The 26,183-nt window shown below is 38.1% G+C and overlaps 1 protein-coding gene across 1 annotated transcript in view; it reads left to right on the plus strand.

Moving 5' to 3' along the window:
- LOC127621285 (chemokine-like protein TAFA-2) overlaps window positions 1–26,183 on the plus strand; it is a 126,465-nt gene that overhangs the window by 52,383 nt on the left and 47,899 nt on the right. Inside the window, exon 2 of the mRNA XM_052094811.1 lies at window positions 20,416–20,528. Coding sequence (XP_051950771.1) covers window positions 20,417–20,528 — 112 coding nt within the window. The 5' untranslated portion in view covers window position 20,416. The remainder of the gene's footprint in view (window positions 1–20,415; window positions 20,529–26,183) is intronic.

Below are 26,183 nucleotides of genomic sequence, written 5' to 3' on the forward strand. Positions count from 1 at the left end.
CTGTAATACAGGTGGCCTGGGACATATGTCACTCTCAGGGAGAGATGATGCTCACTCCATAAGAGGAGGTGATGCGTCATTCTCGGCAGTGACTGTGAATTAATTCCACCTAGGCTGTTTATATATGCCACAACTGTCATGTTGACTGAGCAAACCAGGACATGGCTAACTATTTCTGACTGAAAGCCATTAAGTCTAGAATTACAGGCGATAGCTCTAAGCAGTTGATGTGCCATGCCCTCCTCGCACCTGTCCAGTGTGCCAAAAGTTGGGCATCCATCGCACAACTGCTGGGCGTCCACTGAGGCAAATAGGTCGATTTTTGCTTTGCCAGATATTTCCCAAATACTCTGGTCATGTTCTCGCAGTGAGTGCATGAACAATCCACAAACGCCACCTCAGTGTGAACGCTGCCCAGGCACACAAGGTAACGTCTGTGGCCATTGGTCTTGGAGAGATATCGACCGCATCCAGGAACTACACAGAGGCGGAAGGGCATCTTCAAAAAGATGCGTCCTGAAAAGTGTGTATTGTGTCTGTGTATTGCTCTTTTATGAGAGAAACTCAAACTCTTTTAGGAGGGGAAAACACTGTTTTGTCAGTGAAAGCGCTGTCAAAGCGCCCAGGGGCATGGAAAGAACACCAGCTGGAAGTGCTCCGTAGGATCCAACAGCAGTGCTTCTTGCCAGTAGAGGTGAGTGGAACAGTGGTGAACCGCTCGGCTCTGAAGAAAAAATCTGACTGACAGACGCACGCCCGCTTCCCTTTATGCCCGTATGTCCGGGGGTGGGACATGCACATTCTGTCTGCTAATTTCTCATTGGCCTTTTCTCAAGTTCAGAGGTACACTAGGCTCCAAAGGAAGACTCCTTGTGTCACTTAATTCGACACAACGTCGAGTGAGTGACAGAAGGGGAACAACAATAACAATGTTGCTGGGTGAGTGTGGACAGCATTTACCGCAAGTTTTACAAATCCCGATAATCGTGCACGGTTTTAATGATAATTAAATGTGACATGGTAATACTAACCTGTATGGGAATTTTATTGTGGTTTACCGTGAAACTGGTAACCGTTTCATCCCTAGCTGATGATAAGATGGATAACTGGAGACATATTTATGGATAATTGTACTGTATACTTAAACTCTGGCAGATTTGATCTATAGTTAGAGTTCACCCAAAAATTCAGATTCGCTCATCATTTCACCCTCATGCCATCTTTCATCTGCTGAACACAAACATTTCAGCTCTGTAGGTCCTTACAATGCAAGTGAACAGAGGACAGAACTTTGAAGGTGCAAATAAAGGCAGCAAGACTCCAGTGGTTTAATCTATATCTTTAGAAGGGATATGATAGGTGTGGGTGAAAAACAGATCAATATTTAAGTTATTTTTTAACTATAAATTCTCCTCCCTGCCCAGTATGTGGCAATATTCACAAAGAATGTGAATTTCCAAAAACAAAATAAAAAGAATGTGAAAGAAAAAGTGGAGTTTTAATGCAAAAAAGCACCTGTTTCTCTCCCATACATATTACATTGCTTTTAAAGACGTGGATTTGACCATTGGATTACTTTTATGCTGCCTTTATATGCTTTTTAGACCTTCAAAGTTCTGAATACCATTCACTTGGACCAACAGTAGAGAGCTGAGATATTTCTCTAAAAAATCTTCTTCTGCAGACGAAATAAAGTCATACACATCTGGGATGGCATGTGGGTGAGTAAATAATGAGAATCATTTTTGGGTGAACTATCCCTTTAATTTGAGTGTGAGTATGAAAGAGAGGGAAGGAGAACTGGGTATGTTTGCATTTATGTTGTATGTGTGTGAGTATTCTCATGTGTTGATTCTGACCTTTTTGCATGCTGTTTCTCTGTAGATGTCATTAGAGTTTTTCTCATTACTATATAACCACTGGCCCAGAAATTCAAAAAACATATTTATTGATTGAGTAAAGCCAAAATGTGACCTGAATATTTAGACAACACAAATCTTTACAGAGCCATATTTTTCCCAACCTTTCTAACAATGAAAAATTAATCAAACACTTAATTCCAAAAAGAGCCAACCAATCAAAAAACATCAAGCCCTTCTGCAGACCGGATAGAATCATTCTGCTTTCCCTACATTCTCCAGCTACCAAACCAGATGGCAGGACATAAAAAAGGACTTAAAAAAACGCCCTAGTTTCGCTGAAAAATAAGGTGAATACAGTCTCCGAAGGCAGCATGTTCCAGAGGTGAGAGCAAGTCACACATGTTCAAGTCACAAGCAAGTCTCAAGTCATAACCATCAAGTCTCGAGTCAAGCCTTAAGTACAGTGCAGACAAATCAAGTCAAGTCAAGTCAGTGACTCACCTCAAGCAAGTCTAGTCAAGTCAGTGACTCAAATCAAGCAAGTCATGTCTATTCAGTGACTCACCTCAAGCAAGTCAAGTCGAGTCCTGATGAGTTTCAAGTCAAGCCACGGTGCTAAAATAAATAAAGGTTAATTTTTTTAATGAATATATCTTTGCATTCATATTTTTATATAAATTGTATAACAATAATGTGTAATACAAATATATATATATATTAGGGCTGTCAATCGATTAAATGTTTTAATCGAATTAATTACTGGTGTCCTGATTCATTAATCGCATATACAAATATTAGCTGTGAAAGCCCATCATATAACAATAATTAAATATATAATGATTATACATACTTATGTCAATATTTATATTTATACATAGTTATCTTTAAATATTTAAAATATATATAATAAAAAATATTCAGATAATTACAATGCATTACATTCCTGTAGCAGAAGAGTTAATTATTTATAAGACAATACAAAAAGTTGCTTTACAATACAATGTATTGTTTACTACCATATTATTGATCATAAGTCAATCATTGGCACACAGTTCACAGCAATCCATTTCACAAGTCAATTCCTCAGTCAGTTTGAGATTTATTATGAGGGCTTGTTCAAGGACCCAGTCAATTTACACATACGTCAGACATGCTTGTGTAGCGTCTCGGGTGTGTTGTGTCATAAACATAAAATGTTTATGTCACTGTGTCAAGTTAAATATAGTTTAATACTCAATCTTTAAACACATCTTGAGATCCCTTAGTTCGCTCCATCAAGTCTTTTGAACGCAAGAACGTAACGCATGTTTGTGTTGTGCTGTCTGCTGAAGGGTTGTTTTCTTCACTGTATAAACTGCGCGGTTTGCTCATACAGCTGAAATTTCACTTACTGCCCTCTAAAGTAAACAGGTGGTACTACAAGCTTGCATTTCTCAGGAATCTTCCTTATTACGGTCTGGGGACATTGCGATTAATTGCGTAAATTGTTTTAACGCGTTATTTTTTGTAAAATGTATCGCGCTGAATTAACGCGTTAAATCGACAGCCCTAATATATATATATATATATATATATATATATATATATATATATATATATATATATATATATATATATATATATATGTATGATATATATATATATATATATATATATATATATATAGTTGTAAATTGCGTTAATTAACATAACACTGTGAATATTTCTAGATACCTTATTCTCCGAATTGTTTAGATTTTTAGAATTAACCGGTTAAAATTTATAACACTGCTTGTAGGCACATTTGTGTAAAAATGTGGTCTGATTTCCACATTGATCTAACAAAAACTGCAGACGGGCTGAATGAAAATGCTAATTCTCTCTCTGACAGTAGGTGGAGCATATGCAGCAGAAATATAGCTGTTATATAGTGATTATAAACAATACTTTATTAGGCATTATACGGAGGTAAGTTGAAAATAAAATGCCATCGAAACGTTTCTGAAGACAGAAACATTTCCTTACAGAGAAACATTTATATAAAATAGTCATAAATGTATTGCATTCAAGGGCTTTAGTTAAAGTCTTCAGAAGTCATAATCACTATGAGAGCACTTGGATTTCATCAAGAGTCATTCTGTATATTTTATACTACTTGTCACGTTTAAAATTAAGTGTTGTGACTGCAAATTTGCCTGTTATGTTTTTTATATTGCCAACAAATGGCTATGGTATATTGTTGACTGTTGAGAAGGTTTAGAAAAAGCACACACATTTTGAAGCAGTGTCGGGTCATTTCAAACTTCAAAACATGAGATTAATCATGAATTATTTTAATTTACTGACAGCCCTCAAACATTTGAACAGTAATTTTACATATTAATCTTTCTGGATAATGAAATGATAACAAAATTATTTATGAATGAAATTCGAGGTTGTGTATCGGATATTTTTGCATTGCATATTGTGCATCTGGCATATCTTTTTTTTTTCCACACGGTCCAATTCGGAGATTATTTTGGGAACTTGACAATCATCTGTCATATTGGCGCGTTCTGAGCGCAGCTTTAACTACGCAGATGCAGATCAGCGGTGCTGGCAGGCTTACATTGTTGCATATGCATTCATTTATGTCGCAATATTTTTAAACACATTTCATTAATAAGTTATTAAAAATAATAATAAAAACATTAAAGTCATTGTCGAGTCATGCAGTTCAAGTCAAGTCAAGTCTGGAGTCACTGGTTCTCAAGTCAAAGTCAAGTCAAGTCATTTTCTTCATTTAGTCAAGCAAGTCACAAGTAGGGTTGCAAATGTATGAGATTTTCACGGTATGATAACCGTCTCAGAAAATATTATGGTTTCACGGAATCACGGTATCACACAATTACTATTATCAGTGAAAACAGAAGGTTTTTTTTTTTTTTTTTTTGAGCAAACACTTTATTATAATTGAAACTTGAAACCATTTATTTTATTGAAGTATGTGTAAAAAAAAAAGTCTACCTTTTGAAAATAAAATACATCGAAAAAATAAGAAAGCTAACAGAATTATAATAATAAATCAAATTATAAACATGATAAAAAATTTCCATGTAACTCTAACATGTTATATAACTAAAGCATGTTAGTTTACATGTTAAATGAACTACTAAATGAAAAATAACATCAGCTGTGTGAGCTTTAAAGTAATGTCCTATGATTATTAACAGTTAACATATACTGTATTAACATATAGGTTTAATGTAAACGCAACACAACTCAACTTTTCTGCGTGTTTGTAATGATACAAATGCAATCAAACTCCTGGATATTAAGGAAGACTTGATCCAGCCGAGGATACAATTTTGGACGAGTAAGTAATTTAGTTTTCATTAGTTGACATGCTGTTATATATAAACATGTACATATTTTACTAGTGGGACTGTTTTCAGACTTGCCAGCCAGGATTGAGAGTACTGACATTTGAAATATGTCCTAATAAGCAAGTTTTAGTTACATTGAAATGCTGTTTTGGCTAAAGCAGGTATTTAAATTGTATGCTGTATAATATAAATATGATATAATATGAATGTTATATTATATTTTAACTAGCGTTTATGCTGCCTCATTATCATCAACAAAGTTTGTGCTTGCAAATATGTGTTCAGGTTAAATGAGTAAAATGCACTTTAAATATGCCCATATTAGAAAATCAGCATATTATAATGATTTCTGAAGGATCACGTGACACTGAAGACTGCAGTAATGATGCTGAAAATTCAGCTTTGAACACAAATTGTATTTTACGATATATTCAAATAGAAAACTGTTCTTTTAAATTGTAAAAAGAGTTCACACAATATTTTACTGTAAAAACAGTTTTACTTTTACTGTATCAAATAAATGCAGTCTTGGTGAGTAGAAGAGACTTCTTTTAAACGGTAGTGTAGGTATAAAATTAAGTAAAGTCTTTATGTAAAGAAAATGTATAGTCAGATTACTTCTTTTAACTTAAAACTTGATTTGGATCATTAAGTCTCCTCACATTCATTCACTTTCTGTCACATTCCTCATTGATAGGTCCAGGGGAGGCGTCTTTTGTCTCTTCAGGTGTGAATTACAATCAATATTCCTGATCGTTCATGCCTCTTCACATATGACCTTTCAACACTAAAATTGTCTTACAAAAGTTAAATGACTATATTGTTTTGTATTAATGAGTGATCAGGATGCTTTTCACATCATTTTGTAGCACAAATTCTAGGCTACAAGATCCAATTCTCAAAAGGCTTGTGGACAAATGTTTAGTATGTGTTATATGGCCTTATTTCAATGACTTAAACATTTCGTTTTTTCAAAAACCATGCATAAATGTTATTTTCTCAAATATACAAACCTGTATACACATGTTGCTCATATATTATTGTAGCTCAGTTTGTGCTGAATACAGTGTTATCAGACTTTAGCCATTAATATGTTTTTAAGCAACTGAAAAAAGCACAAATGTCAAGGCATATCAAAACTTCTCCAGGGCCAAAATTCCATCAGACCCCAGAGGGTTAACCACTGGAGTCTTATGGGTTACTTTGTTATGGCCTTTATGTGATTTTTGGAGCTTTCGGTCACCATTCACTTGCATTGTAAGTACCAGCAGAGGTATTTTCCTAAAAATATTTGTTTGTGTTCTGCTGTGGAAAGGAAGTCATACACATGTGAATGTGTATGAGAGTGATGATTAAATTGTGATATAAATGCCAATAGTAGCACAAGATTGGTCCCTGACACAAAAATGGAAATCTGCCCTCGTAATCTCTATACATATTCCTTATCAAGTAAACAATGACTGGAAAAGTAATGTAAAATCAGAGGTTAAAAGGTGTTGGGACCATGGTGTGGCCTGGGTTTTTCTATGATGCTTCTATTTATTGTGTCACAGAATTAAAAACTCATTCAGCTTCAGTCTTACTTTGCACTTTTGGTGCCATCAGTGTTTTAGTGCTAATGCAGAGCTTATTAAGGAGGAAACAGAACTGCATACATCTAAAATTGTGCTTGTCAATGAAAATGGTGCATGAAATTCTCCTGAGGTTTATTGCAGAGAACATTATTGTCTCTGGGTGAGAGAGAGATTCCTTAGACACAGAAATGGTTAAAACCTGTTTTACATCACTGTCTTGATCTTTTATGTTTTAACATTCAGCATGTGAGATCCAGTGGAGGTGAGATTTATTGTTGTTATTTTGCTATGCCTTTCTTCATCAGTAAAACAATATTGAAAAATTACCTAAAAATGCCTAATTAGAGTTAGGCCACAGTATATTTATTAAATAGTACCTAGATTTAGAAGAAAACTATTGCTTTAATATTTTTTAAGAATGTTCTTTTGTGTTTGTTCTTCTCTTCTCTTCTCTTCTCTTCTCTTCTCTTCTCTTCTCTTCTCTTCTCTTCTCAGTGCGAGTTGAAATGCTCACCCATTGGGATGCTCCTTTCTGTTGTCAATAATTCATAACTGCATGCAGAGTATTTTTTTTCCTCACCAGAAACAGACACTGAGCTACTCTTGCATAAATGATTCAGAATGCATGCACCTAGCCCCACAAAGTCTCTCATTAACTTTTAAAACTACAGAGAGTCCCGTGTTGTTGCTTTGTGGTTCTTAAAAAACCTCCATTTTAGGTTTTGTTCTTGATCTGAAGCATTATTGTTCAGTTCATTCAGTTAAGCGGCACCAGTTTTTATGGATTTTATTTTAATTGGTGATGCATCAGTAGTAGTCAAAAACTTGTAATGCATATTTTAACTAAAGTTAGCAATGTAGCTTTGTTGGGCTATTTGATTTTTAGTGTGTGCATTGAATTGTGTGATAAAGTTTAGAGTCTGTTTTGAGATTTTGGCTTTTGAAACTGGCTGACTATTGTGAAAAACAGTGTTGGAAGTGATGCGTCACAAAGATAAAAATAAGAGTGAGGCAATAGAGAACCTCACCTGAGAAGCATAGACCTGTTTGTTTGGGCTCTCAGATAACAGGGCTTGGATTGAGTGGGCCTGTTGAATAGGTAATTAGTAGTAAAACCAGAGGATATGTCAATTATATTTCTAAGCCATATGGTCAAAAAGTTCTAGGCAAAACAAAAGTGGAAATTTGAACTGTTGGTGGCACTAGCCATACTTGGTCAAGGGACATTTCAGAGCTTCTCCTATCAGTCTGCAGAATTTCAGATCTTTCCTCTAAACAGTTCTAGGGACTGCCATAGACTCCCAGTCAGATAAATAATAAAGAGATGAACACTAACAAAAATGAATATATAAAAATAAAACTAATTTATGAATGAATTGACTAAAATGAATATACAGTATACATCCCAGATGGGATAAATCAAGTACTTTGATCCTCTGTACGGTGTAATTTATTACTACAGAAACCTTTCAAGCCTTAACTATCACAAAAATGCAGAACAAGTGCCACTTGACGCTGACGTTGACACCCTGACGTGTATCAAATATGCAGCTTCACGATTGCTGTAACAGTGGATAACCACAGTCTGCCAGCTGATTAACATTGTGGAGGCTGAGAGTTTAAGAGATTTAATATGAATTGCAATAAATATGCAACCTATGTGGGACTAGTTTTTCAATTAGTCAACCTCCCACTTTAGGAAATGTTTAATAATACTTGAAAAAGACTTTTTTTTGGAAAATGTTAGTATAGCATTATTATTTTTTTCCATAATGTTTTGTTTTCTTTCCTAAGAAGGAAATAAGTGCAGTTTGACAGAAAATATATATTGAGTACATTTTCAGTACTTTCAAAATCTGCGATTAATCGCAATTAACAATAAAAAAAATTATGGGATTTCTCACAATTACAAAGTTTCATTGTCTGACAGCACTAGAAGAAATATAGAAGGACAGAATAAAATGTATAATAATAATAATAATAAAAAAAAAATCTTAAATTCTGTTTTGATGAAGAAAAAAGGGTGAGTAAATTATTAGCAAATGTTCATTTTTGGGTGAACTATTCCTTTAAGTAGCTTAACCTGAAACCTGAACACCACTGTTGGGCCCTTGAGCAAGGCCCTTGAACCTATCTGCTCCAGGGGCGCCGTATCATGGCTGACCCTGCACTCTGACCCCAGATTAGCTGGGATATGTGAAAAATAAATAATTTCACCATGTATATGCAGAAATGTATGTATAATGTGTGACAATTGATCAATTTATTTATTTATTTATTGTCTAAGGCTCCAAACAAAAATAATATTAAGAGACTGAATGTCCCATTAGAAAGCTCTAATGCTAAAGAGTGACACTCAGAAATGGAACATAAGAAGAAAGAGTGAGAGAAAGATGAAGATGTAAAGAGAGAGTGAGTTACTCATAAGTAATTTCATCATTACTGCCAGAGAATTCCTTTAGGAGGCCTTTTGACTTTAGCCAAGACACAGACAGAGTTCAATCCTATTTGAATCCATGGACAGAGTGTGGATTTAAAGTAGATTAGAGCCTGTTTGTGGGCATTTCTGAGTAAACCTGATATTGTTGGTCTCTCCCCACCTCTCGCCTCACTGATTGTTTTTCAAAGACTACCAAGCTGTGCTATTTGCATTTTAGATATAATTTCTTAAATTAGCAAACGTGTCCCGGAACCAATTCTTCTCGAGCTGCTTTGGTTCAAAGTGTTGGAGGGACTTTTCTCCCCATGTAAATGTGAATATAAAGGCTGCAGATGGACTGTGCTGCTTCACTTTGATCAGGTTTGATACTTTTTTATCTTCATTTGTGTAAAACTCCTTACGCTGGGTCTGAGAATATCAGCGCTGAGCTGCATAGCATCAGTGATGCTGCTCACTCACTAATACACAAACACACATGTGTGCACATTTGTGCACACAACCTCATGTAACGGGAGCCAGCTGTTAGATAGCTGTGCAGTGTGTAAACCTCACTCTCCTGACCTCAAGAGGTGCACTAGCGACTGACGCTAGAGGCTGTAGCCTTTAGCCTCCTTGTTAGAGCACCCGCCTCCCAAGCCGGAGACGTTGGTTCGAGTCCCGTACGGAGTGGAGAGAACAAGAGCGTCACACTCACACAGTGAAGGTGTTAAGTTAGTTACAAACTAACAGAAATCTCTAAATTACTGTGTGTGTATTTACACACATTTGAGGTCACCTCAAATGTGTATATTGTGTATAGTGTTCTGCTAGGTGAGCTATTATAATTGCATACTCTGTCTACACCCTTCAAGGCTGTGGCAGGAATTTACAGGAATCTCATTGTTCAGGGTGAATGGGCAGTGCTGTGGATATGTCATGTATGTTTTATACTGCCTACACACAGATGCACAGGTGTAAGTTGTACAGAAATGCAGTGGTGTTCAACAGAATCATGAATGTGTCTGAAACCAGACCAACGCTGTGGGTGGTGTCGGGAACAATCACACTATAATTCGGACTGCAGGAAACGTACTAGGACTGGGCGATAGGACGATGTAATCGGATATTGGCGATGTCTTACAAAAGATCCTGATGCCGATCCGAACAGACATGATCGACAATATATGTCAAAACCATGGATCTGGAAAGTCGCCAAATATATTATAACAGTGACCTGGGTGTGAAACTAGCACCTGCCTCCCGCCAAATTCAACGAGGCTGAATCCAGTTTGCTAGCTCCTCGTCAAATGTATTTCACGTGCAGGTAATTTTGATCATCTACCCGCAACAGGCGGCCGACCTGTTGCAAGACATCTTGGAGTGACACATGACAAGTAATGCTTTTAGTCAAAAGGACATTCGCTTTAAGACATAGGCTTTATTTGCACATTGTTTTAGCGATATTCAGATTTTTCACATAAATTGAATTCACAACATGGATGGAAACATAGCTACTGGTTGTGTCTGATTCACTGTTTGTTCACAGACGTGCAGCGTGAGCTATAACAGATCTCGTGTCTCATGGAACAAACACATGTAAAGAGTTTTCACACTTTTATTTAGCTGTTTCATTCATCTGAATCTGTTCGCAAGAATACTGTAGTCTATGAGAATGCTGCAAATGATCTCTGATCATCTCAGGAGGTGCTGTGACTTTAGTTCACTTTATTTCCATGCTGTTAGCATGCATTGTGAATGCAACTATGCAAGTTCAGTCATTTATATCTTTGTATTAAAGAAACAAAGACTAAAGTGATTAAATCACAAAGTGATACAAGACAAGTTCACTTTGAACCTAAAAATTAGGTAAAATGACACGCTTCCTGCCTCTTCCTCCACATGATGCGTGACCTTACCAATGAGCTTACCTCATCCCTCTCATGAGTGCGCATCACAGAGATGTATAAAAGCAAACATTTGTAGTTAAGAAGTATATAAGTATTGTTTTGTTTCTAAAAATAATCAATCATTTAGGTTCAGAAGAACTTTATCTGTCGACTGGAGTCCTGTGGATTATTTTGATGCACCCTAAATATGTATTTTGGACCATCAATGGACAGTACATTAACTTGCATTGTTTAAAGGAGGAGGCCTGAAATGAAATCCTAAAAATTGGAATGGGAATCAGGGGTACTGCCCTGACTTGGTTTCGATCTTATCTTACGGGTCGTACTCAATTTGTACAGCTGAAGCAGTTTACATCAAAGCCTCCATACATTAATACTGGGGTTCCACAGGGATCAGTCTTAGGTCCTCTCTTATTTATTATTTATCTTTTACCTCTTGGTAATATTTTTAGGAAATTTTGTATTCAATTCCACTGCTATGCTGATGACACCCAACTTTACCTGTCCTCCAAACCTACCTTTACTTTTCCTCCATCTATCCTCTCAGATTGTGTAGTTGAGATGAAAGAGTTGATTACATAAAATTTTCTTAAGTTAAATAGCTTTCAAACATACATTTATCTTGTTGGCTCAAAAAACAACTTCCGAGTCTAAATGATGCTCAGTGAATATTGATGATTTTCCAGTCTCTGTTGCTAAACAGGTTATAAGTAATTCGCTCTGCATATTTCAACATACGTAACATTAATCGACTTCATCCGGCGCTTTCAGTAAAAAGCACCTCAAATCTTGTTCATGCTTTAGAAACTGCCTGTATTGATTATGGTAACACTCTTTTTTATGGTCTGCCATCAAAATTTCTCTGTAAACTCCAGCTAGTACAGAATTCAGCAACACAAATTATTTGCAGAACTCATATAAACACATTACTCCCATATTACAATCCCTGCATTGGCTCCAAGTTAAATATCACATTGACTTTAAATTTCTTCTCCTTACTTACAAGGCACTTAATATTCTTGCCCCTTCATACTTATTTGACCTTCTTCAAATCCACACTTTAAAATCGTCTTCTGCACTCACTCTTGTTCTTCCTCGAGTTCGCACATCATCTATGGGGTCATCAATGCAGCTCCTTATTTATGGAACTCATTGTCACAGGATGTGCAAAACAGTGAAAGTCTTCTGGTTTTTAAATCATGCCTTAAGACATCTTTTTTATGCAGGCTTTTATGTGATTTCGTTTATGCTTGTATTAAGTCTCTTCAGGCTGTAATAATGATTAATTGTTGTTTAATGTTATTGTAAAGGGATCAATGGAAAGGAGGAGGCGAGAACCGGCTTTTCAATATAAATAATAGTTTAATGAGAAACTTAAAAGAAGACACAAACACACACATGACGGACATGCCCGCTAACGATCTCTCTCTCTCCCGCACGATACTCTGCAGTCGACCTTCAAACCTCAGAGGCTTGATTAGCCTAATACGGGACTGGGTGCGTAGGATCATGACCAGGCCCCGCCTTCCGCCCTGCCACAGTTATTATTTAGTTATAAGGTGTCCTTGAGTGTCATGTAAGGCACATATAAATAAAATGTATAATAATAATAATAATAATAAAAAATCTTAAAAAATCTGTTTTGATGAAGAAAAAAAGGGTGAGTAAATTATTAGCAAATGTTCATTTTTGGGTGAACTATTCCTTTAAGTAGCTTAACCTGAAAGATTTCCTAAGTCAACTAGCTTAATCATAAGAACAACCATGCTGTTGGAGTTTTGCATCTGTGGCCATACTCTTCGACTAGCTACACAAGCACATAAGCATAAAATTACCTGAGCTCCTCCTCTCTTTTTCTCAGCCATCAGGAGAACTGATTTAATTTTTGCAATAATGTTCTTACAATCATTCCATCATATTTGTATAGCTTCCGTGTTTATTTTAACAATAATGCTTCACATTGTATAGTCATAATGAATGTTTCTTTAAGTGTGAATTCATTAGAAAGTCTTCCATTCTGGTGGTTTTCCAGAAGCTTCTCTCTACACCAGTTCAGCCCTCTTGTTTGGTGTTGATATCTTGGCAGATTATTTATCATTTTTAATTGGTTGTCATTTCTAGTGCCAGTGTTTGATTGAGATCAGGTGTGTGTGGGTGTGATTAAATGGCTGATGTAAACTGTCATATTTATTGCTGTCCAGGTTTGACCACCTGTTCAGTCCACTGGCACGGACACCGAGGTACCCTTTCAAGATCAGATCTTCATCAGATGCCCGCTACCTGACAGAATCTGCCATATGACTGTGAATGGAGGCCAACTCATGGTCATTATTTTCACCAGCACTGTCTATGCTAGTCCTGTCAGCCTACACCACACTGGCCAGGAACACCTATCAGAAGAGCAAAAAAATATCCCTGTGTAAAAATGCATCCTCCACCCCCTCTTTCACCATGTCTGGCATTCTCATTCTTTGTAGCTATTTGAGTAAACTGATACACTCTAACTGATCTTATCATCCTACTACAGAGACACTGCATTTTAGTGCAGGGTTATAAAGATTAAATAAAGTTGTATGTACGTACCTAATGCTTATACTGTGCGACGCTGATAAGAGAGCAAGACTCAATGGCCAAAAACCTTCACCTACATTTGTATGCTAAACGGATGCCCTTGACCGTTGAGCTGTTTTTTCAGTGTTTTGTGCAGGAGTGCTGCATTTTATTAGATGCTGTGTCTATTAAATATTTTTTTTTTAACCTTTTACATGCTTCTCAGGACACTATTCTGTTTTATTTGTTGCACTGCATCTGTTTTAGCCCAAGAATGCTATTAGTATGGGGTGCATTTCCCAAAAGCATCGGTAGCCAACTGTGGTCGCAAGTTCCATTGTTCCAGATCAGATTTCGGTGGTTGATCACATTGTCTTACAAAGTATACTCTTTTGACCACGAGCGAATACAAACGCGTTCAATGCATGTGCACAATGACTGCTTTGTGATACTTTTTTAGTACAGTCAATCATCTGAATAGGTTGAAATACATTTTATTTAACAAACTTTTTTAAATGAAAAGTATAATTTCTTTTTTGACACATATCAAATGTAGCTATTTTATCATATTTGTCATAGTGGAAATGTTGAAAAGGCAAATAAAAGTTGGAACTACTGGTCCAACTGGACTAGCAAAAAACAAAAAAAAATATTTGTTGATCCCTGATTTTTAACCAGGCAGGTCACTTCTAAACAAATGTCTTATATTGATGACTGTATATTAGGCCCCTGAGTTTCTCAAAATCTGCACATCGTGCGCTGACTTTAAAGACTGCTGAAAAATATTCTTATGAGTGCTGATGCATTCATATCTTTTGACGTTCTTATGCAGCTTTTTGTGGAGATATGCAGATTGTCCCTTGAGGGGGGAGAGTGAGGAGTGGAGAAAGAGAGAACAGTATAACTACAAACACATTAATTTTATAGAGCACAAATTTACTAGCCTGAAGCTTTTGTTACAGGACTGAAAAACCTGTCTGAATAGAAGCAGGAAGGGAAGATGAAAGGGGCGTTATGTGATGGGTGAATATTCTTTGATGCTTTTTGGTCTGTCGGTCATAATGAGATCTATAAGCTAAAACTTGTATGGAGATATGTGTGAGTGTGTATGTTTATTTATTTATTTTTTTGTGTCATTTTGTAGCTAAACTCCTGTCTTTGAACTTAAAATGTTACATGAAATTATGTGAGCTCTCCAGCTCTGCAGCATGGCATGATCGATTCAGACTTGGCCAACTGAGTAAGGACAGAGCCATTAGGGCATGGTTTAAAATACTGAATGAGAGAGAGTCACATGAAAAGTGTGTGTGAGAGAGAGAGAGAGAGAGAGAGAGAGAGAGATGTTGGATGTGGACATATACTGTACTTCGAAAGAAAATAAAAGTGGAATGTCTGTGTGTTATGATGTCACCATCTGCAAAGTTTCCAGTGGGACTAATTAAATGAATGGAACATAGATGACTGCCTCCCTCTCTCTCTCTCTCTCTCTCTCTCTCTCTCTCCCTCTAAATGTTTAAGATGCAGCTGCTGTACTGTGTAACACTAACTGGGTTAAAAAAAACTTAGCTGTGAGCATAGGTTTCATACAGTAACACAGTAGAAGCACTCCTCTTCTCTCACACTACAAATATCGCTATTATACCTTTAAATGTGTGCCCTCTTACCTCTGAAATATAACTCTGTCCCACAATATAACACTCAAATACTTTTAAATACATTCTATCTCTACAATACCACTCTGTATCTGACAATACAGCCTACACAAATCATCTCAAAGAGTGCCTCTCTATCTCTAATATACTCTCCATCTCACAATACAATCTTTAACACTAAAAGATACCCATCTACCTGTGAAATACTTCCTGTCTATATCACAATGCAACCTTGTGAGTGAGTACAGTGAAATGTTTTTGCCTAGCTATCCTATATAACTATGATATATAACTAACTAATGATAGAAAGAAAAGTAAATACCAGTAAATAAGTTAAATAAGTACCAGCAGCCAAATCACCCTGCAGCTCTCATCTGTTTGCCCACTAAAGTTAAGCAGGGTTGAGCCTGGTCAGTACCTTGATGGGAGACCTCCTGGGGAAAATGTCTTGTTACTGTCATAACCACCACCATTCCTTGATGGAGGGAATGAGATGTTGTGTCGATGTAGTGACACTAGGGGTCGCCCTTGGGAGCCCCAAACACCTCTGATCTTTGAGAAAAGGCCAATGGGAATTGGTGAGTGGAATTTGCTTTCCACTCTCCGGACATACAGGTATAAAAGGAGCTGGCTTGCAACTGCTCATTCAGGTTTTGTGCTGAGGAGCCGAGAAAAGGTCCCTGCTATTTCAGTGGGTAGCTCAGTGTTGTGGCAGGAGGGACACAACGTCTTGTTCCCTCCATCGGGAAATGGAGGTTACGACAGTAACCAAGACTTTCCCCTTCTGTCACTCACTCAACGTTGTGTAGATGTATTGACACTAGGGGTCCCTATACAAAACGCCACGAATAACTGAACTGTGTTACATGGACTGGCGGTGCGAGACGGGCAGGGTACCGAGGTGGGGAGCTGCTGGGGTAGCTTTCCCTCTGATGAAAGAAAGCCGCGAACGCAACATTGCCATCATCAGGTTCTCACAATGAGGGCATGAACCATCCACGAAAGATGTCTCTGCTTGGGTAGCACCCAGACACGTGAGACAGCGATCGTGGCTGTCAGAAGCGTGAGATAGTGACTGCAACCAGGAATAATACAGAAACGAAAAGGCATCTTGAAAAAGACGCTTTTGTAAGTGCCACTCTTTTAGTAAGGAAATATACTCTTTATGAGGAAAGAATATACTCTTAGCTGCTGAAGCACCCAGGTGCGTTCTCTGCACAACGCTGGTGCAAGATTTGGAGAAACCGCTGTATTGCACCATAAATCCAACAGCTTCACTGGATACAGAGGTGAATGGATTGGCAGAGTAATTCAGCTCGCTGAACACAACAAAAAAATCTGAATGAGTGGCTCCTTTTATACACGTATGTCCAGGGAAGTGGCATGCAAATTCCACTTGCCAATTCCAATTGGCCTTTTCTCAAAGATCAGAGGTGTTTGGGGCTTCCAAGGGCGACCCCTAGTGTCACTACATCAACACAATGTTGAGTGATTGACAGACTGCGGTTTGTGTGGGTCCTATGCCCCAGTGTATTGATGGGAACACTGTACTGTAAAAAGGCACTGTCCTTCATATGAGGTGTTAAACCGAGGTCCTGACTCTCTGGGTACTACCTGTCCTGGCCAAATTCCCCCATTGGCCCTTATCCATCATGGCCTCTTAATAATCCTCTTCCCTGAATTGACTACATTATTCTACTCTCCTCTCCACCAATGCGGTGAGCATACTGGTGATCTATAGCTGCTGTTGCATCATCCAGGTGGATGCTGCACACTGGTGGTGGGTGAGGAGATTCCCTTTATAGTGTACAAAGTGCTTTGAGTGCCTAGAATAGTAAGGAATTATTATTAATTGTATTAATGTAAAGTGAAATATAGAACGTTTTACATCTGTTGAAGACTCTTCATCATTTTCAAATGAAAGCTAGCAATTAATGCTAGCAATTAAAGTCTTGCTGGAGATTTGATAGCAATTAACCTTCACTGGTATTAATGTAGAGACTTGTTGATGACGCTAGCCGGTGGGTGTTTGGCAGTGTTTATTGAGAACTCCTAAAGAACTAATGAACACACAGCGGAAGTTTAGCCGTCAAAGTAGAGCAGCTAGGGCAAACACAGTCATATTCAACTCAGCTCTATTGAGCTCAGCTCAACATACAAATACACATGTACTTGGTTATCTAAATTTTGACACCATAGACTTCTATTGTCTTTATATAAAGCTAATTATTATTACTGTTGACTATATTATATTGAAATATTGTGGCAGATAAGTGAACCATTGATTAGGCAATACAAAATATGACTTTAGAAGTCATGTTTTAGTCCCATATCATTGAAAATATGCCTACAGTAGACACCAACACTTTTGCAACTAAGTTCTTAGAGTACGAGTTCTTACATGCCATTTGTGCTATTTTTAATTATATTGTTGGTCTATATATATGCGTTAGACAGACACTTTTGGAGCGTCTCTTCAGCATCATAAAATCACAATCACATAAATCACATTTCGGTTAATATATATTTTGTATTTAAGGCATATACAGTATGAGGTGGGTGTGCATAGGTTGACTTTGTTAAAGTGAAAATACTGTTGCTCTGTGGTGCATTAAAAAAATGAGATTTTTAACTTTCTTGTGTTATAATTAGAGATGTCAAAATTAATTCTTTAATGCATGCCATTAAATTTAAGTTTAAAGTGTTTTTTGTTGTTTTTAAATCACAATTAACGCATTTACCATGAATAAAGCATGAACCAGCATAAACACTGATCGGAGCAGGGCAGAACATTTGCAATGTGTCCGCTCGGAGTTACACTGACGCACGCCAAAAACACACACGCAACAGCCGTGTCAGTGATGAAATTATGGGAAATGTACTCTTAACACTAATTGTTGTCCAAAACAAGACTAGATGGGATAAATCAAGTACTTTGCAGCCTCTGTAAAGTGCAATTTAATTACCACAGAAGCATGTCAAGTCTTGCAAACGCTTTTCATGTGGAGTTTAAAGCGGTGCTTTATGCAGAATCGACGCCCGGAAGTGAATAATGAACGTTGCTCATGAAGGCTTCTGCAAAGCAGTTAGCCACAGTCTGCCAGCTGATGAACATTGTGGACGATGAGAGTTTAAGAGATTTCATGCCCATTGCAATGAATATGCAACCTATGGGAGACTAGTTCTTTCAAATGATCAAATTCCCACTTAGACATAGTGAAATGTTTAATGTTACTTGAATTGGTGATATTTTAGTGCGTCCTTTTTATTGTGGAAGGCTTTGTTTGGAAAATGTTTATAAATCATTATTGATATATATTGTTTTGTTTTCTTTCCTAAATAGGAAATGACTGAAATTACATTTTGAACATTTTGAAATTATTCGTCTTTAACACAGGCCCAACATTAGCTCAACCAGTGGTCTGAGTTTGGGGGCAGGACTACCAGTTTTATTTTTTAAAGGGATTGTTTGAGAATCGTGTTTTTGGGAAAAATGTACTGTATTTGCAATTTAGTTTGGTGCTGTTAGTGCGACAAACATTACACACTACTGTACATCTGTAAACTCTACATGTGGGTAAAATTCTTGATTTCTGGCTATGATGTGAGAATGTGCAGAATGTGACATAAATGACAGCATCTTTGTAGTATATGTAAAACTCCCTCAAGACATTGTTTTCATACACAAGGGCTTTCCTACTCACCCCTCAGCTTTAAGAAGGAAAAAGCTCTGCTGGTTAATAGATAATTAGTACACTAAATCTGCTTAATTTGACATGTTCCCACAGCGACTCATAGACCTTTCTGAGCATGGAAAACAATTTACCTTCTAAACATCCAAATCACCTTTTTATGTTGTTTATCTCTCTTTTTTCTTTCACACACACTTCTCGCTCTGTCAGACTTTTATTAAAGATAACAAATGTGCTCTCATTGGATGGCTGACAATACTAAAGAAACAGAAGTATCTAGACTAATGCTTTTTTTAAAAGCCTTTATTCCACACATTATGCAATGTAAAAAAAAAAAAGTTATTCACGTTCTTAGGGGAAAATGGACCTCATTACTTAAATCATAAACACAATTTGAAAAATAATGTTTGTGAGACCACAATAGCACAATGGTAAGAAATGTATCAAAGCAGCTTTTGTTTAAGTATTTGTAATGCAAGTGAGTGACTGCAGTTATACTGTAGGCCTATATATTAATTTCAATTAGTCTACATTTATGTAGCTTTTGTATATTGCTTTTCTGAGGTCAGTTCTCCAGAACGAGAATTTGTGTCCTCCAGATCGAGCACCATGCCTGATAAACACTGCCAGGACGTAGTGTGATAAATAAAAAAGCTTTGTATTGGTGTATTCATTATTAACTATTTTTGTGTCATTGTATATGCATCATGTGCTTTCAAGATGAAAAAAATGGGTTTGATATCCTGAGGCAACATTGTGCAATAGAGGGGTTAAATGTATGCACACACAATTGGACTCCTACATGCATTGAGTTTGCTTGCACTGTTTGCCTTTTCAAATGTCAATACGTTGTAAATAAATAATTTGCTTTTGTTCAATCTCCAAATTAAATGCTTAAATCTCTTTTTATCTCTTTATTCCCAAGGATATGAAAGAGTATCAGGAGATGAAACAGAAGAAGGAGAAAGATGAAGAGTGATTTTAATTTGTAGAGTTTTCATCTAGACTGATTCTCCTCTCTATAGTGTTAAGATAGAATCTGCCCTGGGGTAGAGTTTAAAGTGATAGTTCACCCAAAGATGAAAATTCTATCATCATTTACTATAGAAATAAAAGATGCTATGAATGTGAATGGTTACTGAGGCTAATATTCTGCTTAAAAAAGAAAGGCATACTGTAGTAGGTTTTGAACAACATGAGGGTGAGTAAATAATAATTGAATTTTCATTTTGGGGTGAACTGTGTTTAATGATTTTAGAGCAGTCAGCAGTGCATCAGAAAACATTCAGAGAAAAAATTATGACATATAGCTAGAGAATGTGATCCCTTCTAGAAACATGCAGTCTTGTAATAGCTTACAGAATCTGATGAGTGTAAGGCTCATATGCTGATATGGTTTGTCTGTTGTGTTTCAGTATGCAGGAGCGGGCAGTACAGAGGGCATGTGCATGGCTCTTGCTGGTGTTTTTGACCCTTCTATCTCTCTGGGGTCATCTGTCTGATGCCTCCTCACACCGCAGTCACATCGGTAAGTCAAGGTCAAGGTTCATATGGTCTTAAGCCTGTTGTATTACTTTATTTCAATTTTAACCTACAGTGTTGATAATTTTAATGAGTCTTTAAACAGTCAGATTTGGGTCAATATTACCATACAGTTTTTCATTAGATTTTTGAACAACATCAGAACAAGTTTTTGTTTGGTTCTTGTATTTACATGTACCAGAAATTTGAACTGATACTTAAAACGTCCTAAAAACAGACAGACAATGTTTATACTGTGTGTGGGTGTTTGTGCATGAGTGTGTTCGTGTGTGTGTACATACTTGGAAATAGTTTAGTCAAAATTGTCCCCAGAAGTGAGCTAAATCTGACAAATCCTCCCTTTTGGGACCCTTTGGAATGTCATCAAATGGAAAAACTATTCATACATAAACTAATCTTTTTTTATTTAAAATAATGCAAAAGGGGTTGGGTTGGGGTTTGGATTAGTCTAAAGTAAGTCTAATTAGCTTCATATAAAACATTAGATGTCTATGCTATGTCACTTTTTAGATAAAAGTGAAACCAGTAGCCAGTGAAACTAGTTTTTTAGATGACTTTTGCTTTGTGACATGGTAAATTATCATGCTGAAAGTAGCTATTAGAAGATGAGTAAATTGGGGCCATGAAGGGGTGCACATGGTCAGCAAGAATACTCAAATAGGCTGTGGCATTCAAGTGATTATTGATATTAACAGGCCCAAAGTGTGCCAAGAAAACATTCCCCACACCATTACGCCACCAAAATTGAAAATAATCAGCTATATCAACAACATAATATAATATTAGTTCTTAAATCTGCAAAGAAGCAAATGCGCAATGGAACTTGACGTTTAAAGAGCCCATAAACGGGAGCCAGCCCTTTCATTCATTTTGATTGTTGCCATGTTATCATTAATAAACTCTCCTGTGTAGTGTGCAAATTAGCACAACCAAATACAAAACATTACGCTGAGTCTTTGGTGTGTGCTTGTGAATACGCCATTGCCATAACAACATGTTGTGTAGCGCAATATCAGGAAGTGGATGACTGTGGAGGTGCGCACGCTGCTGAGGTCCCGAGACTCCGCCTTCAGAGCAGGCGATAAGGCAGCCCTAAGAACAACTAGGGCCAAACTGTCACGGGCAATCAGAGAGGCAAAGCGCACACACGCCCAGAGAATCCACAGTCACTTCCAGGACAGCGGTGACACGCGGCACATGTGGCAGGTCATCCAGGCCATCACCAACTACAGGACAACATCAGTTGCCTGTGACAAAGATGCCTCCCTTCCAAATGCGCTGAACGACTTCTACGCTCGGTTTGAAGTGCAGAACGACGTGATGGCGAGGAAGTCCACCCCTCCTCCCAACGAACAGGTGTTCTGTCTTACCACGGCAGATGTGAGGAAAACTCTACGTAGAGTCAACCCACGGAAGGCTGCTGGACCAGACAACATTCCTGGCAGAGTGCTCAGAGGATGTGCAGACCAGCTAGTAGATGTTATTACCGACATCTTCAACATCTCTCTGAGCAGCGCCGTCGTTCCAACGTGCTTCAAGGCCACCACCATCATCCCCATGCCAAAGAAGTCTTCAGTGTCCTGCCTCAACGACTACCGTCCCGTCGCACTTACACCCATCATCATGAAGTGCTTCGAGAGGCTCGTCATGAGGCAGATTAAGACCCAGCTGCCCCCCTCACTAGACCCACTGCAGTTTGCGTATCGTTCAAACCGTTCAACGGACGATGCCATCACCACAACCCTCAATCTGGCCCTCACCCACCTAGACAATAAGGACTCATACGTTCGAATGCTGTTCATAAAGTTCAGCTCAGCATTCAACACAATCATTCCCCAGCACCTGATTGGAAAGCTGAACCTGCTGGGCCTGGACACCTCCCTCTGCAACTGGATCCTGGACTTCCTGACTGGGAGACCTCAGTCAGTCCGGATCGGGAACAGCATCTCCACCACCACCACACTGAGCACTGGGGCCCCCCAGGGCTGTGTGCTCAGTCCACTGCTGTTCACTCTGCTGACTCACGACTGTGCAGCAATGCACAGCTCGTATCACATCATCAAGTTCGCCGATGACACGACCGTGGTGGGTCTCATCAGCAAGAACGACGAGTCAGCATACAGAGAGGAGGTGCAGCGGCTGACGAACTGGTGTAGAGCCAACAACCTGTCCCTGAATTTCGACAAAACAAAAGAGATGGTTGTTGACTTTAGGGGAGAACAAGGTGAACACACTCTGCTGAACATCGACGGCTCCTCTGTGGAGATCGTCAAAAGCACCAAATTCCTTGGTGTTCACTTGGCGGAGAACCTCACCTGGTCCCTCAACACCAGCTCTATCACCAAGAAAGCCCAGCAGCGTCTCTACTTTCTTCGAAGGCTGAGGAAAGCACATCTCCCAACCCCCATCCTCACTACATTCTATAGAGGGACTATTGAGAGCATCCTGAGCAGCTGCATCACTGCCTGGTTTGGGACTTGCACCGTTTCGGACCGCAAAGCCCTGCAGAGGATAGTGAGGACAGCTGAGAAGATCATTGGGGTCTCTCTTCCCTCCATCAAAGACATTTACAAAAAACACTGTATCCGCAAAGCAACCAGCATTGTGGACGACCCCACACACCCCTCACACAAACTCTTTACCCTCCTGCCGTCTGGCAAGAGGTACCGAAGCATTCGGGCCCTCACGGCCAGACTGTGTAACAGCTTCTTCCCCCAAGCCATCAGACTCCTCAATATTCAGAGACTGGTTTGACACACACACACACACACACACACACACACACACACACGTGTCCTGAGTTGCACTTTAATTACTGTCACTTTATAACTGTCTGCTACCTCAATAACTGCTATGTGCATAGAACATTATCTCATAGTATGTTATGTTTACATTTTTAGAAACTGTCATCTTTTTGCACTACTGAGTACTGGTCGGCACTGCACTGTCTATTGTCCTGTTCATTGTCAGAAATTTGTTGTACTGTCCCTTACTTTTTGCACATGTTTGCACGTGCACTTTATATAGGTATATATAGGTTTTTTTATATAGGTATTTTATTTCGTTGTGTTGTCTCATGTGGTCCTGTGTTGGTCCTTTGTTGTTTTTATGTAGCACCATGGTCCTGGAGGAACATTGTCTCATTTTGCTGTGTACTGTACTAACTGTATATGGTTGAAACGACAATAAAAACCACTTGACTTGACTTGACTTGAAGTCTTTTAAAAATGGAAAACGGATGCATCCCTAGGATGAAGAATCCACAAAACAGTTACTAATAATCTTAAACTTTACTAAACTCATTAAATTAAATGATATCAGGAATTGATTTCAAGTTTTTTCAAGGTCTTTTATGCATGTTGATATAATTATATCACATGGATAATGGGGCAGTTGTCACAGTAATGCTAGCAGCCCTAGTAGAGTTGCTTTCACAATGCATGCAAAACACGAACTGCTACGTGAAAATAAAACGAATTAAACTCAGAGCACCTCCTGAGATGGTCGGAGATCATTTACAGTGTTGACATATACAATACTATTCTTCTGAACTGTTTTCACATGAAGAAAGAGTGAAAACTCTTCACGTGCAAGTGTTTAGTGAGAAGTGCTCGTGCTGTGTGCATAAGCGGCAAAGCGTCACTGAACCTCTGAAAAAACTGTGAATCAGACTGCTTTTCTTTCATCTGTTCATACATGTCTTTGTGTCTAAAGACATTTTACTCCAAGATCGCCATGCACAGTGTTGGGTAGTTGACCAAAATGAACCACCACTGCACAAAAATTACCCACATTTGACGTGTCGTGGGTGCTAGTTTCATACCCTACTGAAGAAACACAGGACACAGGACAAATGAGATGAACCCCTTTTCTTTAGCATTTGTTTCTAATTCACTGAACATGGCACTGATTCTGATAAGCAGTTTTTCTGGAAAGTTGCAGTATATATATATATATATATTTCTGTTCTGACCACTGTGGCCCAGCTAGGAATTATGGGTCCCCTGACTGTATTTTGCTCTAGGTCTCTAACTTTTTTTGTAATATTCGAATTCTGCTCAAATCAAAATCACAACCTGACTCATTGTGTGAAGTTAAATTTTTGTTCAGTTTCAGAACATGCAGCACATAGAGCACATTTGATATCCTATAGAGCATGATTTGTCAATTAACTTTTCTTTATTGCAGTGATGTTACTTAATATTTGTACTAAATAAAAAATGTTAGGTTACTAAAACCATTTTCACAGTGTATTTGTATTGTGTTCTCCCTTGGAGTCATTGCTTTAGCTTGTATTATTCTCATTTGTAAGCACTTAGGATAATAGTGCATGCTAAATGAATAGCTGTAAATGTAATTGATTGGATAAGACCACCAGGAGTTTAAAGTGTGAGCCAATCAGAGCTGAGGAAAGGTAAGAATAAGTGTAGAGATAATCAGTTATCACATACTACTGCTTAACAGGTCAGAGCGAGGTGACTGAACACACACACACTAAACCATTGGTAATAACTCAAAACTTCTCTACGAGCAGCAAAAGCTTCAGGGATAATGAGCTAAATGAGAGTGAAGTATTTGTCCCATGCACACAAACACTTACACAGGGAATATAGCCAGGAAGTTTACTGTTACTGTAGCTCATCCTCTCAATAAAACTAATATCCCCAGAGAGAGAGGGAAAAAGCAGGGAGAAGGGTTGCAGAGTGAAGGGCATAATAAAGAGGTTGAGAAAGAAAGAGAATAAGTGAGACAGAGGTGTGGAGAGACAGACAGAGAAAGGTGTCAAAGAATAAACGTAGGAAGCGACATGGCTCTTGCAGATGACTGCAGTCCTGAGCACTCCCGCCCTCTGAGAGTGACTGTGTGAGTGTTGGTGTGCTATGCCCTTCTGCCCTGTAAAGCATGAGTCTCTCTGTCTCTTTGTCATGTCCTAAAAGTACACATCTAAAACAAGACACAAAGTAGGACCAGTGACAGCGAAACTATGAAGAGATATAGGTTGTGTTGGAGTGTGTGAGGGTCACATTGTCACACATGCCTCACTGACCGATGTTGCTGTCGTGTGACAAAACTGAACTGCTTGATTGTTTAATATATCCATCCATCCATCCATCCATCCAAAGTTCACACACAGATTTTTAAGATGTCACTGTGGATATTTTTTATTCAGTTCAAATTTTCTTCAGTTACTAAATTTAGGATATTTCATAATTGACTAAAACCAGTTAATTTAGATGTTATCACATATTTTAGTACACATTTTTGTAGTGTTCTTCACACACATACACACTTACACTCACACAAAGATGAGATGTGTCTGTTGTGTGTAGCTGTTGTATTGCCACTGATTTATCAGATCTCAGTTCTCTGCATCATTGGTTAGCTGCACCAGTAAATGAGTTTTTCTGTTTTATGTCTGTGAGGTCTTTGTGCTCTATAATAACTCAGGAGACAGGCCATTTCAGACTGTCTGACAAAAGATAAAATAATAATAATAAAAAAATGGTTCACAATCCCTTAACTCCTCTTTTCTTGAGAGTGAATTCAGTGTAAGATTCTTTGTTATGTGTTAGCTCTTCCTGTGACTGTTCACAGCCTATCCAAGGTGCCCATATGGCCTGTGTGAGAGACGAAGGAAAAA

The sequence above is a fragment of the Xyrauchen texanus genome, chromosome 27 (genome assembly GCF_025860055.1).
Source record: "Xyrauchen texanus isolate HMW12.3.18 chromosome 27, RBS_HiC_50CHRs, whole genome shotgun sequence".
In the NCBI taxonomy this organism is placed as follows: Eukaryota; Metazoa; Chordata; class Actinopteri; order Cypriniformes; family Catostomidae; genus Xyrauchen; species Xyrauchen texanus.